Source organism: Tinamus guttatus, unplaced genomic scaffold, assembly GCF_059628265.1.
Source record: "Tinamus guttatus ecotype Peru unplaced genomic scaffold, ASM5962826v1 Tinamus_guttatus_pri_ptg000287l, whole genome shotgun sequence".
In the NCBI taxonomy this organism is placed as follows: domain Eukaryota; kingdom Metazoa; phylum Chordata; class Aves; order Tinamiformes; family Tinamidae; genus Tinamus; species Tinamus guttatus.
Genome location: NW_028288821.1, coordinates 7595486 through 7609169, shown reverse-complemented (window position 1 = coordinate 7609169; position 13684 = coordinate 7595486). Strand labels below are relative to the sequence as shown.

The 13684-nt window shown below is 38.1% G+C and overlaps 1 protein-coding gene across 2 annotated transcripts in view; it reads left to right on the top strand.

Moving 5' to 3' along the window:
• Window positions 1-2763, top strand: part of STAG2 (STAG2 cohesin complex component) — a 36264-nt gene extending 33501 nt beyond the window's left edge. For both annotated transcript variants that reach the window (XM_010226259.2, XM_010226257.2), the window contains exon 33: window positions 626-2763. In XM_010226259.2, the coding sequence (XP_010224561.2) occupies window positions 626-649 (24 nt within the window). In that variant the 3' untranslated portion in view covers window positions 650-2763. The remainder of the gene's footprint in view (window positions 1-625) is intronic.
• The last annotated feature ends 10921 nt before the right edge of the window (window positions 2764-13684 follow it).

Sequence of the window (13684 nt, the reverse complement as noted above, 5' to 3'; positions counted from 1 at the left end):
ATGATACGTGTGTTCGTTGGCATAGAAAATACGGTTTGCTCCCATTTAGGAAGTTTTTCATTTCTGGCAAGCTTTTTCATCACTTAATTATGTATGTAGTCTCCCAAATAACAATGCTTTGCTTTTACCTGGTTATTTTTGGTTTTCCTCATTTGCTTTCTGAAAGACACAATTTAATACTAAGCTTGTGTCCTGGCTAGTTGCTGTGGGTCGAGCTGTTGTCTTTATAAACGCGCACACGCACAGCAGCAGGCAGTGTGCAGAGTGTTACGGCCTGGCATTAGCTATTGCGCTCTGCACACTTGGTTTGAGAATTACCATTGTTGAAGAGCTAATTGAAAATTATTTTGCAATTAATATCTAAAATAAGTAAAGCCTAGTTTTTATTGCATTCATGCTGGATATGGTTTTAATTTCAAGTGTTGAGAAATATTTTCTAATAAATGGGGCGCCCTTTTCATATAATATAAATCTTAAGTGTGGTGAATTTGGTTTGGAAGAAAAATAAACTTGTAATGCCTTAACGTATCTTGAAGTGTCTTAATCTTATCATATACCGATTGTTTTGTTTTTGTTAAATGTATAGTAGACTACAAATTGACACCATTTCTAACTTTCTTTTTAGGTTCTTGGGGTGTCAATGTTTTAATACCAGAGCAACAAATAAATCAGTGGTGAAGTCATTTTCTAAGTGGAAGAGGAAGTTTTTCAATACAAAATTGTGGTAGATATACAGTGAGATTCTGAACAGATTTTTCTCTAAGGAGAATGACATGCTTTCAAGATCAAGTGCATTGAAGGGGCAGTTTTGTTTGCCTGAAAAAAGAAATGTAAAGGACAAGTAAACAATTTGAGGATAAGCTACACTTATTTTGTTTGTTTTTTGGAAAAAAAATCGATATTTTATTTATGTGCTATCAGTTTATTCGAGATCATAAGAAGTATTCCCTCTTGGTTTTAATCAGTCTGAGAGGTGTTTGGTACAGATTTGAGCCCCCCTCCTAATACATTTGCTGGCTATCCTAAATAATGCTGAGCTCTGCTGGATTGCTGTTTACGTCCATGAACTGAAAGAGTAGATGGATTGATTTTTCTTACAGTGATAGAACCAGAAGAGTGTCAATATTTTAAATTAAACATAATCTTCAACAACAGAAGCTTTGTTTTAATTAATCATGTGGAAAAAAAAAACATAAAAGCAGAATTTCTACAGCTTTTTTCATCTAAAACGTTCTTTATTTTTTCCAAAAGCTTCATGCTAGCCTTCTCAGAAAGGTCCACAAAGTAACAGATCAGTCATGCTTGCCCATTGCCAGCCCTGAAAGTTTGCTTGTCCTTTAAGAAAAATGTAATGTTGTGAAATTCCTTCCAGTAGTGCCACTGTATTTTGTCTCCAAATAAAAGAAGCTTATTGTAGTATGTTTGCAGAAAAATTCTAAACAAAAATTATACAGCTTATTAGAGTGTGGGAATAGGGATCTAAATTTTAAATAAAATTATATATATATATAAATTGGTGCTGATTTTATAATTGCGCAGTTTGTTTAGTTTTTTCTTACTTTTAAATTCCAACTTAAAATTATGAGGTTTCAGAAATATATTGAAAGTTTAACAATGTTTAAAAATAGAAGAGCATGAGAGTTCATGCTTTAAAAATGATTTTTAAATTTGTATTTTATATTGTTTTATCTATCTGTCTTTGCAAGCAGTCTTCAGGTTAAAGATACTTCTAACAGGTTACAGTACATTTCCTCTGTATGTAAATTAGATTGGATAATAGAAATTCATAAACAACCCATAATATTCTTTGAAAGCTAAGCTTTAAACTTCATTTTGTGTCCATTCACAAATAAATTAAATTGGTCTAAAACAGAAAGTTGGATCTATGCCATTTTGACATCGGCTCATTTTGCAAGGCTTAGGCAGCTAGACATCATTTTAAAGGAAATATTAACTTATATTACATATGTATATTTTTTTGTCAGTTGTCTCTCAGTTCTTGAGGTATATTATTTTAATCATTCCATGCCTTAATATGCTTGCAATACAAGGATCTCCCCAAATGGGTGAATACGAAAAGGCTTCCTGTTTTTAGACTCTGAAATTAAACATTCGGCTGTGGTAGCCAAAAACCATAGATTATCTAAAGGATCATGATAAAATATAATTATTTTACTAAGTCATGGAGTAACAACAAACTCTAGATCTGCCTAACTCATTTTACATAAATAAATACTCTCATGTCTAAAAGTACTGCCTATATTGTTTTTCACACCACTGCATTTAATAGAACTGCTGAGAGGACTGTATATATGATTTTAAACTTAAGTTGATTTTTTTCTTACTCTTGAAGGAGTGTTTCTTTGTGAAAGCAGTTCTTACAGCTTTGTTTTCAACCAGCTAAAAATGTTTTATATATTTACCTTAACCTGTTGTCCTCCACATTCTATTGTCCTAATTGTACTGTTTTCTGATTTGTATTTATGTCTTGAGACAGTAACTTTTTGAATAAAAATAAACCTACAGTATGTCGTATGTTTGATCTTTTTAAATCGGGGGTAAGGGAGGTCAGTGAAGAAAGGGGAGTGAGTAATGCAAATGTTATGTTTATAAAAATCAAAATCTTTTTCCATGTCTTTTAAGTGTTTGTCTCAAGAGTTGGGATAATGTATGAAAAACTGCACTGTTTTATATTTGTAATAAATTGTACAAGTTTTTAAAATGTGAATAAAGCACTAATTGGGTTAATAATTTAAAGTAGAAGGTTATGCAATCATGATTGTTTTAAATATGCTTTAATTTGAGATAAACTTGTTAAAAGAATTAGCAGTGTAAATACAGAGTGAGCTTTTCAAGAGGCTAGTACCTGCAAATAAAATTTTTAAAATTTGTATAGAACTTTTACATGGCAAGAAATCAATGGTTAATTATTTTTGTGTTACATTTTTTAAAGGTGTGTCAATAGCCTTTCTGTTGGCTTCTTTTCACTATTAACTTTTATCTGCTGTTGCTCAGAATGGTTTTGATTCAGACATTGGAAGTATTGCATACAATCCAATTGGGCTGTTTGGTTCACCGAATATGAATACTACTTTCCATTCCTTATATTTATCACTCACGTGATAAAAATAAACTTTTTAAGCCTAATTGATAAGACTGCAAGAAAACAAGCAAAAAATCTTAAGCAATTCTCCTTCCCTATCCCTCAACAAACCTTGAATGTGTGTTGGAAATGTCTGCTTTTGGTTACCAGTCAGTACAAAGAAGTCATTAAAAGTCTTACAGATGCATACTTCTAATCCTTGCTAATATGATTGTTGATTTTATTTTTATTTTATTTTATTCTTACAAATGTATCCTTCCCCTAAATCCTGCTGCGAACTCAAATGGTTTTAGTAGGCTCTAACTTTATAACTCAAGAAAAACACCTTCACAACTGAATGCAAAATCTGTTACAGTGATACAGTTTTGGTAAAGCTGGCTGTAAAAGCAAGAAGATGCATTTTTGTCAGCATTTTTTGTTTTATGTTTTTTTTTTTTTTTTGTCTGTTTTGTATTGGTTTTTTTCCTCCCCAGAAAGGCTATGTGATAAAAATGTAGAAACTAGCAAGCACTACAGAGAGAGTAAAGACTGTCCTCTGATTTACTGAAGAGGCCATGCAGGAGGTATTGACACTTACTGAGAGTTAAATAAATAGTCTTTGCATATTCTGTAAAACGTATTTCCTGAAATTAAACAACCAAAGACAATACGTAAGAAATTGATGATTGCTCTTGTCTGTTTTGTTTTGTTTTTGGGGGGGAGGGTTTTCCCTTTCAGATGATATGTTCCTGGTTGACAGAGCTTGTTAGGGTCATTAAATTCCTGTCTATTCTAATCTCAATTGAAATAAACTGCCACTTTGAACTTTTACTCTTTTCTAGTTTTCAGAGGATTTACACAGACATTTGTCCTAGCATGGACTTTCAAGGTACTATTAATTTTTTAAGCTTACTCTTTTTTTATTTTTTTCTTCTTTTTTTGAGAAGGTTTACTGCTTCCTAATATACAGCTGCTTAAATTTTTTAATAGTCATGGGCTCATTTCTTCTTTGAAGCATTAGACAAACCTGTCAATATGTGCTTCGAAAGTCTCTTCCCTAAAATGTACTACATATTGCTTAAATATTTTGACGACTTTGGCTTAATTTTCTTTAATCAGTTTATGATACTGAAATACAGTTTATGTCATTCCCTCATTGTTCATAATCTTCAGTGGTCTCTAGCGCTAAGGGAGTTTAACTTCTGTTGTTTATTAACATGCAAAGGTTATGTATTTGATGGATGAGGGAGAAGATATATTTTAAAAAATAAGGCAATGTAGGACAATAATCTATAATAACAATTTATATAATGAGGTGACAATTCAAAGTCGATTGTGGCTATTGTATTGTTTTTACCTCTTTCTTTGTCCTTGTGTCACGTTGCCAAGCTTTCTTAAGTGTGTTCTTTTGATTAAATCTCTTCGTTTTCGTATTTTCAATTAACCTCTTACCAGCTAAAATTCTAGTCAAATATGGTATAAGTAAGTGCCTTCCTCCTAGAAGTTTTTTTTGATTTTGTTTTGTTTTGTTAATTGTAGCTACACTATCAAACTGTAAAAGTATGAAGGTAAAAAAATAAACCTGTGACCAAAAACTGATTGGAAGCATTTTAAGACAGCAAGAAGTATTTTGGCAGCTCTGTCATAGAATCACACATAACTTAAATTTTTCTAGAGTCTGTACAGTCCTTTGTCATTTGTGTACAGTTGTTCCATTAAAAAAAAAAAAAAAAACCCTTTAAAAAGATAATACTAGCTATCCTTTCCCAGGAAAGGGACATAAAAGTCAAACTGATAAATCCTCTGATGGAGCTAGAGCGTCTTGCATAAAGAAAAGGACACAAAATTGGACCTTGCTTAATCTTTTTTAAAAAATCACATTATAAAACAAAAAGATTTGACTAAATTGAATCGTTAATTAGTCTATTGATGAAAGCAATCTCTAGTGTGTTGAGATGGCTAATGACAAGGTCAGATCAATGCCAACAGCAGCAAATCGTTCGGTAGATTTCACGTTTGGTAGATTGTAGACATTCCTAGCATGCTGACTTGAGTAAGCTCAAAGTGTTTACCCTGTATTTCCATACTTTGAGTACCTTGAAAAATATCTGTGCTGGATACTAATACCATTATAATTTATTTGTTATAATTTAAACAGCGATAGCATGTTTGTGTCGAGACTGGGCATGGCATTATTTAATCTGGCTTCCCATTAGAGTAAGGAAGATCTTTTTAAGGGTTATGGTGTAAGTTTTAATAACCCTGTCTAGAATGCTCATTCAGTGTATTTGACCTTAAGTTTAATGTTCTTCTATGTTCCTTTCTCTCAAAGTTGCCTATAACATCTGCCAACAGATGTCCTAAGACAGGAGCTTTCTTGATAATGGATACAAATACTGTGCCATAATTAATCCAGTAAATGATTATTTTTGATTGGCTTGGAGTGACCATGTGCGTAAGCTGGTGGTTTCACTCCAACCTGCTGGTCCTGCCCTCATCCATCCAGCTATTCTACAGTGTGCTGCAGTACAGGAGTACTGTGCTGGCAGCTCCACGTGAAAGCTCTTGTTATTTTACAACACCATATGGCCAATCCAGGAAGCAGTGCGTTTTGCTGTTGCTTTTTAAATAGCAGTTAAACCACAGTTCTTGCATGACGCGCACACAGATATCTTATTATTTAACATGCTGTTTCCACAGGCTTATATTCTGTTTTCTTCTTTTTAGACTGCTGAACACTATAAGCAGAAAAGCAAACCACATCCACTTGTTTTTCATGTCATACACAAAAGCGCTTAAAGATGTGGCGTATCTCACATTTAGTTTATGCTTCGCATTTTTTTATCTTAAAATACTAAGTTGTCTTTTGCACAACTCCTCTTATGTCTCAACTGACAAAACCTGTCTCTTCATTATTTCTGTTCTTGGCTTGTAATCTTGCATCTTGAAAATCAGGTTCAGTTCTTGTGGTTTTCTTCTGCTGGAGTCTTGCATCACAGCCAGGAATTGAAATGTTCTATGAAACACAGTATGGATGAGGGAAGTGATTTTTGTCAGTAAGCAAACTGTTGTCGTTTTCCTCCTCCTTGACGTATTGATGGTTTGTAGTGTAAGGGCATCCTGTGTAAATACTCAACTGCAGAAGACTGCCTATTCCATCTATCACAAGTTTTCCTGTTTAGGAATGGTGTGTCCTTTTTTCTTTTTTCTTGATCAGTTAAATGGTTTGTGCTTGGTGCAAGCAACTTCCTTGAAATGCTAGGAGGCTAAAAGGAACAGATTTTCTATTTTAAGCTACTTTCATTACGAAGTTGCTTTTTTGTTATTATTTTCTGCTTTCTTTGCAACACTTCATCTTCCACTTCAGAACGATTTTTAACTTGCGCAGTTCCCTATTTCACCCTGGTTGGATTTGTAGATCTGACACAAAGTGACCTACTGTGAAACAGCTGAAATTCTATCCTTAGGAGTTTTCATTACTTTGTTTTCTGGAACTTGCTTTGAATTATTGAGGTAGTACAGCTTGTTTATATTTGTTGTGGTGCACCAGTATTTTGTTTTATACATATTGGTGATTTCAACAAACCATTTCAAAGCATCGTTTGTTCATACAGTTTTCATATGAATTACTAGATTGAGGCTGCTTGATCCATTACTAAGGTTCAAAAGACATGCCATTTAGACATTCGTTAAATCTCTACCTGCAAGGGAACTTGGATTTCTTTTTAAATTAATCTGATTGCTAATTATTGCTTATCCAGTTAATAAATAGATGGTGTGCAGAATGGTCAGTAGAACAAAACTACACCACTAAGCGATACGTATAACCAAAAATGTGTTAACTTGGCTGAATGGCTGTAGCAGGAGGAGAGTGATTGCTATTTTAGAAAATACAGGTGTATGTGCACACAAGTCAGAGCTTTGGGTCTTGTTAAGACCAGCATGTTTATCTAAGGCAGCAGGATACCCCAGCCAGCCAACATGTTGGGTCCTGGCTGATCAAAATGTGTAGTGGTTTCTCCTTGGGCTTGGCCTTCTATGTGCTGTCAAACGTCTGTGTGTGCTGCGCTTGCCCTCTCTGAAGGGACAGTTTATTCCTATGTTAGTTGAACACCAAGGTGTCTGTGGCCTTACCAGTCATGTAATTCTGGATCAGTGACCTTCTGATTCCGACCAAAACAATTATCTTTGCTGTCCAGCTTATTTTAAATGGATTATACTTGCCAGTTTGAACTGGGTGGATGCAGCCAGGTCTCACTGTATGGAAGGTGCCTCTAAGCAGGATATGCGGTAACAATAATGCGGAAATAAAACCTTTACAACTGTACATTTTTAATCAAAAAAAAAAAATGCAACTTTTTTGCCTGAGCTATCAGGCTGCTGTATTTTAGAATTAAAAGTGTTGCTGCAGCAGCACAAGATACATCTTGGGTCCGCATAGGTCTTGCAGAGGGAGAGGAGTGGTGGCACTTTACCTGCAATATCTTTTTTCAGAAAAAGTCTTTACTAGAAGAAGGTAGAAGCAGTCCTAGCTTACTTCCAGATTGTTTTTGAAGTTGTCCTCCTGCTGAAAAAGTCACCTTTCCACTCTCAGGAGGAATTTAGCAGGCCTTTCTCCTTCCATCCTGTGTTTAGTTAGAAAAGCAAGACAAGCTGGAGTCCATTGCTGTTTCCATCCTAAAGCAGTTTGTAGGCAATAATGGGAAAGCAGGCAAAAGCATCTTGGGATCTTCAAATTATGGATATTTAGAATCTTCAGCCAGGCATCATCTTTAACTTGCAGTGACTGAACAAAATAATTCTTTTCTGTTTTTTGTTTGTTTTCTGATGTATGTTTTTTCCTTCAGTTTTAAAGTGCAAAGTAGAGTTCATTAAGGGAATTTGGGCAGAATACATTGGGGAAAAGGAGTTTTTTTCTTTGGAGGCGGATACAAATCATTGAATAAACTGTAGGCTGCAGTTCACTACAAAGAATCCTGCTTTCAAAAGGTGGTGCTAGTAATGTTTACCCAAAGTACAGTTCAAGTTAGTAATACCATTTAGCTCAAATCACTATGAGGATATTTTCAAAGCAATGGCTTGCGCCTTTTGCAAAGGTCAAATGAAAATCTCTTATTCTGTTTTCATTCTAGTACCATGGCATTTAAGGGTGAGATTCACCTGACTTTTTATGAGCCTCAGATCTGGATAAATAATTCATAGCAACTTATTTATTGAATATGGCATCTGATTTGTCATAATGGTGTGTGGGGGTGTGTATGTTTTTCAAATTTTATTTCAAGCGCTACTATCCCAAACTTCCCTGAGGTTTAGGGGGTTGATTTTCTGCCTCCCTCCTGAATATAGGGAACTCTTCTAGTGGTCAGTGACAGACTTTTCTTAGTGCCTTGCAGTGCCACACACTGACCAGTCTGTAGAAGCTCTGTGATGTAGGAAAAACTGCTGTGGTGGGTGTGTGTGTGTGTTTAACCGTGAATTTGGAGAGGTGGGCCTTTTAGATGTTTCGCTATGGTGCTTTTGACACCACATTACAGAGTGAAAATTTGTTAGCAAATTTAAAAACGCTAATCATCAACGAAGTTGAGAAACTGTGAATATTTGTTTACAAAGTCCAATATAAATGCACAGGTTATACTCTTTTTTAATAAGATCGTAGAAACATTGATTAGAAAGGATCTGTGGAAGTCATCTAGTCCAGCTTGCTTCTGAACGCTAAACTGTTGCTAACACTGATTTAGTTTGGCCTAAACATATGCCTCAACCTGTGAACATCCTAAGAAATAGGTTTTTATCCTCTTGTATATCATCTGCCATAACCTGAAGTTTGACCCCGTCATCTCTGTAGCTGCTCTTGTAGCTGCAGGCTGTGGCCTGCAGGTTGGTCGTCCCTGCTTGCCAGGCTGGACAAGCCCAGTCCCCTGTCTTCTCTAGGTCACCTGCCTCTGCCGTGCCCATCTTGGTAGTCCGGGTTCCTCTTATCTCAAGGGCCCGGAGTCGGACACACTGTTCCAGGTGTGCCCTTACCAGAGCTCAGCAGAAAATAACAGCTTTATCGGCTGGCCATACCCTCGCTCTGAGGGTGCAACCTTCTTAAGTCATGAAGCAATTCTTAAATTCATTTAACTCTTGGCAGCCATTTTCAGCGTTATAAGGCAAATATATTTTATTATATATCATTAGCATATCACTGCTTTAAAGAGTAGTTCATACTCTGTATTCTGTGTATAATTATAAGTTAATATTCTGTGTTTAGTCACTTGATCTGCATGAGCCGAGAGATTGGCTCTAAGGGAGAGAGAGGCCCTCCCTGAGAGGGGAAAGATGCGCTGCTTTCCCCGGCACCGCAGCGTGCAAACAGGAGAGGTCACGCGCCTTTCAGCAGGCTGGCAAGTGCAGGAAGACTTGGATACAAAAATCTCTTATTTCCAAAGTTTCCTATCAGTTCCAACATTGGTGTGTATGTTCCAAGTGTAGGCTGTAGAAGAAGCCAGTCCCGTGGAGACAGTCTGCTGTGAACGTTCTGTTCTGACGAGCAGGTAATTGAAAAAGGAGAGCTGAAATCAGGTTTATCCAGCTCAGAGGTGGAAAAAGCGAAGGTGATATTTGTCACCAGTATAAAAACTTAACTTAGAATTCCCTAGGCACATTCTGTGACTGAAATAATTAAAGAAGAAGATAAATCTCTTCATTGTCCCTAATTAAAGTTAGGAGGAGCAGTGTTTTTTGCTTGTTTTAAATTTGATTCCTAGTTGGAAGAAAGTATTTTAGGAAGAGCCATATCTGAGACCAAGGCCAGGATACAGGTTGCATTTCTTGATGTTTTCTCTACAAGAGGATCCTCATTGTTGCTGTTACTCATTATTCTCAGCCTTTTCTTAATGTTCTTACTTCTCATAGACTGTGTCTGTTAACAAATTGATCACAGACAGGAACGAAGTATAGAATAAAGTGTTCGTGCAGGATCTGTGCGTCCACCTAGAGGTGCTTTGGATGTTTTACATTGGCCAAACGTCCCTGCCATACATGATTCATAGCCCACCAGCACAACAGCAAAAACCACAGAACAAAACACTAGCACCACCCACCACCATTGAATATGTGAACTCAGATGGTAAAGGTACACATGGACAAGGCATCCAGTGACTAAACTTCGCTTTCTCTATCACTTTGTAGTTGCAAATCCTCACAAATCATAGTTGTTGGTAAGAACACAAATACGCAGAGCTATTCCTGTTGTGCTACGGTGAAGAAATCCCTTTTTTCCAGAGGAAAATATCCAGAGGTCACAATGAGCGGCTTTAAGGGAAAGATAGTATTGGTTAACAAGACTGCTTCATAGAGAATAATAGAGTTGAAGAAAATACCCTTCCTACGAGGGTTTGGATTCTGAGAGTAGGTCTGAGGCTTTTTTCTATTGTGTTTTATAAATAGTGCTTTTTTTTTTTTTTTTTTTCTTAATGTCACTTTAAGGGAGTTGTGATTCTGCTTGCACAAACAGGCTTTTTCAGAGGAAAATAGAAGGGATGCATTTAGAGGTTTCTGATGGTTCCAGAAGTACTGTTTTTAATACAAAGCGCTTAGTGGTGTCCTTCCAAGAATAGATCTGTAGTGCGCTCCAGCAGCCTTAGCCTGTGCTGGAACTTTCACATTTTGACTCACAGAGGATTAGCTCTGTGTTAATGACCAAAACAGCAAGTACTTTTGGAAGTGAGAGGAATTAATTACTAGATTAAAGTGGACCAAATTTTTTTTACAAAAACACAAATGTTAAGAAAATACTAAGTTACAGAAAACTAATGGGAGAACACCAGCAAAAGACAGAGAGATGTTTGCATTAGATGTTTTTTGAGAAGTTTGAGAACAAATTGTGCTTTTCAGTAGTGTCAAGATGTGGACTTGCTGATAATCTGGTCTAGATGTGTAACAGAAAACTTGTTTTACATTCTGGGCCTTGGCTGTGGAGAAGACTCAAGTGGTAGAAGGGAAGGAGGGATTTTCCATATGGATTAATCCTTTTGCCATGCTAATACTTCAGATAGAGATGCTTGTACTTGCCTTGGCTTGAGTGCCATAGACTGTTCAATGGGGATGTTCCTTATGCAGGGTGTTTGGGGCTCGGCAGCCCTGGGAGGAAGAGATGTATCCTTTGGAGAATATGGTGGGTTTCCAGCTTTCCCCAAGAAGAGCCCTGTGTACTGACCCGGGCGGGCACAGCTCTGGGGCTGTCCCTGCTTTGTGCCAGTGAGGGCTCTTCAGTGTGGGACCGATGGAGGTGGCCACCCATGAGCTCCTGGGGAGCATTCGTTCCATGCTCTGCAGAGGCCTATCCAGTGAATCCCAAAGCTGCATTTTAGCAGAAGTGGGATCCTCTGTAATTTAAATGCTTAACAGAAGGCTGATCTGTAGGAGCCACAGAACAGATTTTTGACTTGCAGAAAAGACAAGTATTCTCAGGTGCCAGAATTATTTTCTAAGCAGTTTGGAAGATGTGCTGAACCGTTCCCCTACTGTATGGTAGGACTAGTAAAATCTCTAATATCTCTGTGAGGCTGATGGTTATCCTGTACCACGTGGGGCCTCTCACCTCAACTATGACTTCTTTATCATCCCTAACTGCATCACAACAGACTACTTCCTACAGCTTTTAAACATTTACATTTAAATTAAAATCACTCCCCTCCCCCCCCTTTTTCCCCTTTTTTTCTATTTTTCTACTGTACAGTGGTATTGTAACTTATGCAAGTCAGTGAAGATGGGAAGTCCTGAGCGTTGTGCGATACATGCAGGGTGGTACCTGAGGAGACCGCATTGTGTGATACAGCGTGAAAAGAGAGATTATAGGGGGAGCCCTGGCCCAGGTTGTGCATGCAAAGGTGGCTCCTTGACTGCAGTGAGGTGGTCTGTCATGCATAGGATGTGTGCAGGAGTGTCCTGAAAGAAAGGATGGCTACTGAACAAGGAGAGAAAGATACGAGTTAAGAAAAACACGCTATGAGATGGGAAATGAAGGGAAATCCGTTAATATTAGCCAAGCTGCTTATCAATTAGATGGACTTGCCCATGTCCCAGGAAAAGAAGCTGTTAGGGGAAATCAACTTGTCAGCAATGAAGAGAGAAAGATGCAAGTCTTGATGAACATGCTGAAGCTGCTGTATGAAAACTGCTCTTAGAAGAAAACTGCAGTGTTGGATGGAAAATCTGAAGTCAGTAAAATGGAAAGAAAGAGGAAGCTCGCACCTCTCTAGAAGCCAACAAAGTGATGCAGAAGCCTAATCATTAATGATCAGGTAGTGGGAGTCTGCTCAGGTAAGGGCAGGAAATGCAGCTTCCTGCTGCTCTGATCAAAGGCTACGTCTGGCTGGTAAAACTTCCCTTAGCGCAGTGGAGCTTAGTGCTTATCTGTGCTTATAACAGGCTTTTGCAGCTTTTTGAAGGTCTTACTTTGCAAAATCCCTTGTGCCTCAGGTGGGTAAGAGGGTCCCTGTTTTGCTGGTTGTAGCTCTTGTTCCAAAACCCTGTAAAGAAAAGGGAAGTTAGTTGGAAGTTTGTGGTGGGCTCTGGCTATGGGCCAGGCTTGCGACCATTGGTCCCTAGCATGGTCTCATTGACTGATGCTGAAGCATTTTCCTGGTACAAAACATGGTTGCTCATGTTGCAGGATTTATGGTCACAGACCTCCTGTCAATTCTGCAAGCAAAAGCTGCTGGTTTGAACCTGCTCATTTACAAGGAGACCAGTTTCTGCAAAGGCTGCTGAGTATCGTCACTGCTGTTTGTAAGGGAATGATTGCAAAAGGCCCTGATTCTACCACCAGATCAATGTTGGCAGGCAACTAAGATGTAGATGAGAACCTGCAGTATGGAGAGCTTACAGATTTGCAGGGTACAAGGCTTGTAGCAGAAGAGGGTTATCATCTCCTCTTGCCAAGTCTCTTGGCTCCTGCTCTTTCCCTTTGCTCTTGAAGATAGACACTGACGCTCTCCTTTGCAGAAATCTGAAATCTGAAGAACTGTGCAAGTTGCCAAGAACCGAGGAGACCATACCATTGTGGGATTGGCAGTTTCTAATTGATCTGCTTGAAATGCTAGTGCAGATGGGAATAAAGGAACCCAGCGAGGGGGAAGAGCAGCAAGGGTGTGTTCTCTGGGTAACATAGATCATAGATTAACAGAGATCAAATGCTAAATATTGGGGGTCTGATTTCACATCAAATAAGGAATCAATCTTATGCCTAAATGAATGATTTTATCCTTTTGGATTAAGTGTAATAAGGCACATAAAATAATAGCTGCTGTTTTCTTGGTAAGGTTAATCAGACTTTTCATGTAACTAGGGCAGGCAGCACCATAGGGTGCCCAATGTGAGTCCGTGCCTCTGTCTGCTGGATCCGTGTCCCTCTGCCCCCCTCACCTCTGCATGGGAAGCAAAGGTAACGGGGCTGATGTCCCTGGCGCCACCCTATGGTACTGCTACTTCTGGTAGCCCACCTGCTACTGCCGTCTCTTCCCAGACTGAATCCCAGGTAACCTGTACCCGCCCCATTTTTCTGCTCTAGGAACAGGACCAGCTGGCATTGCACAGGTGTGGTGGTTGAGATGCCAG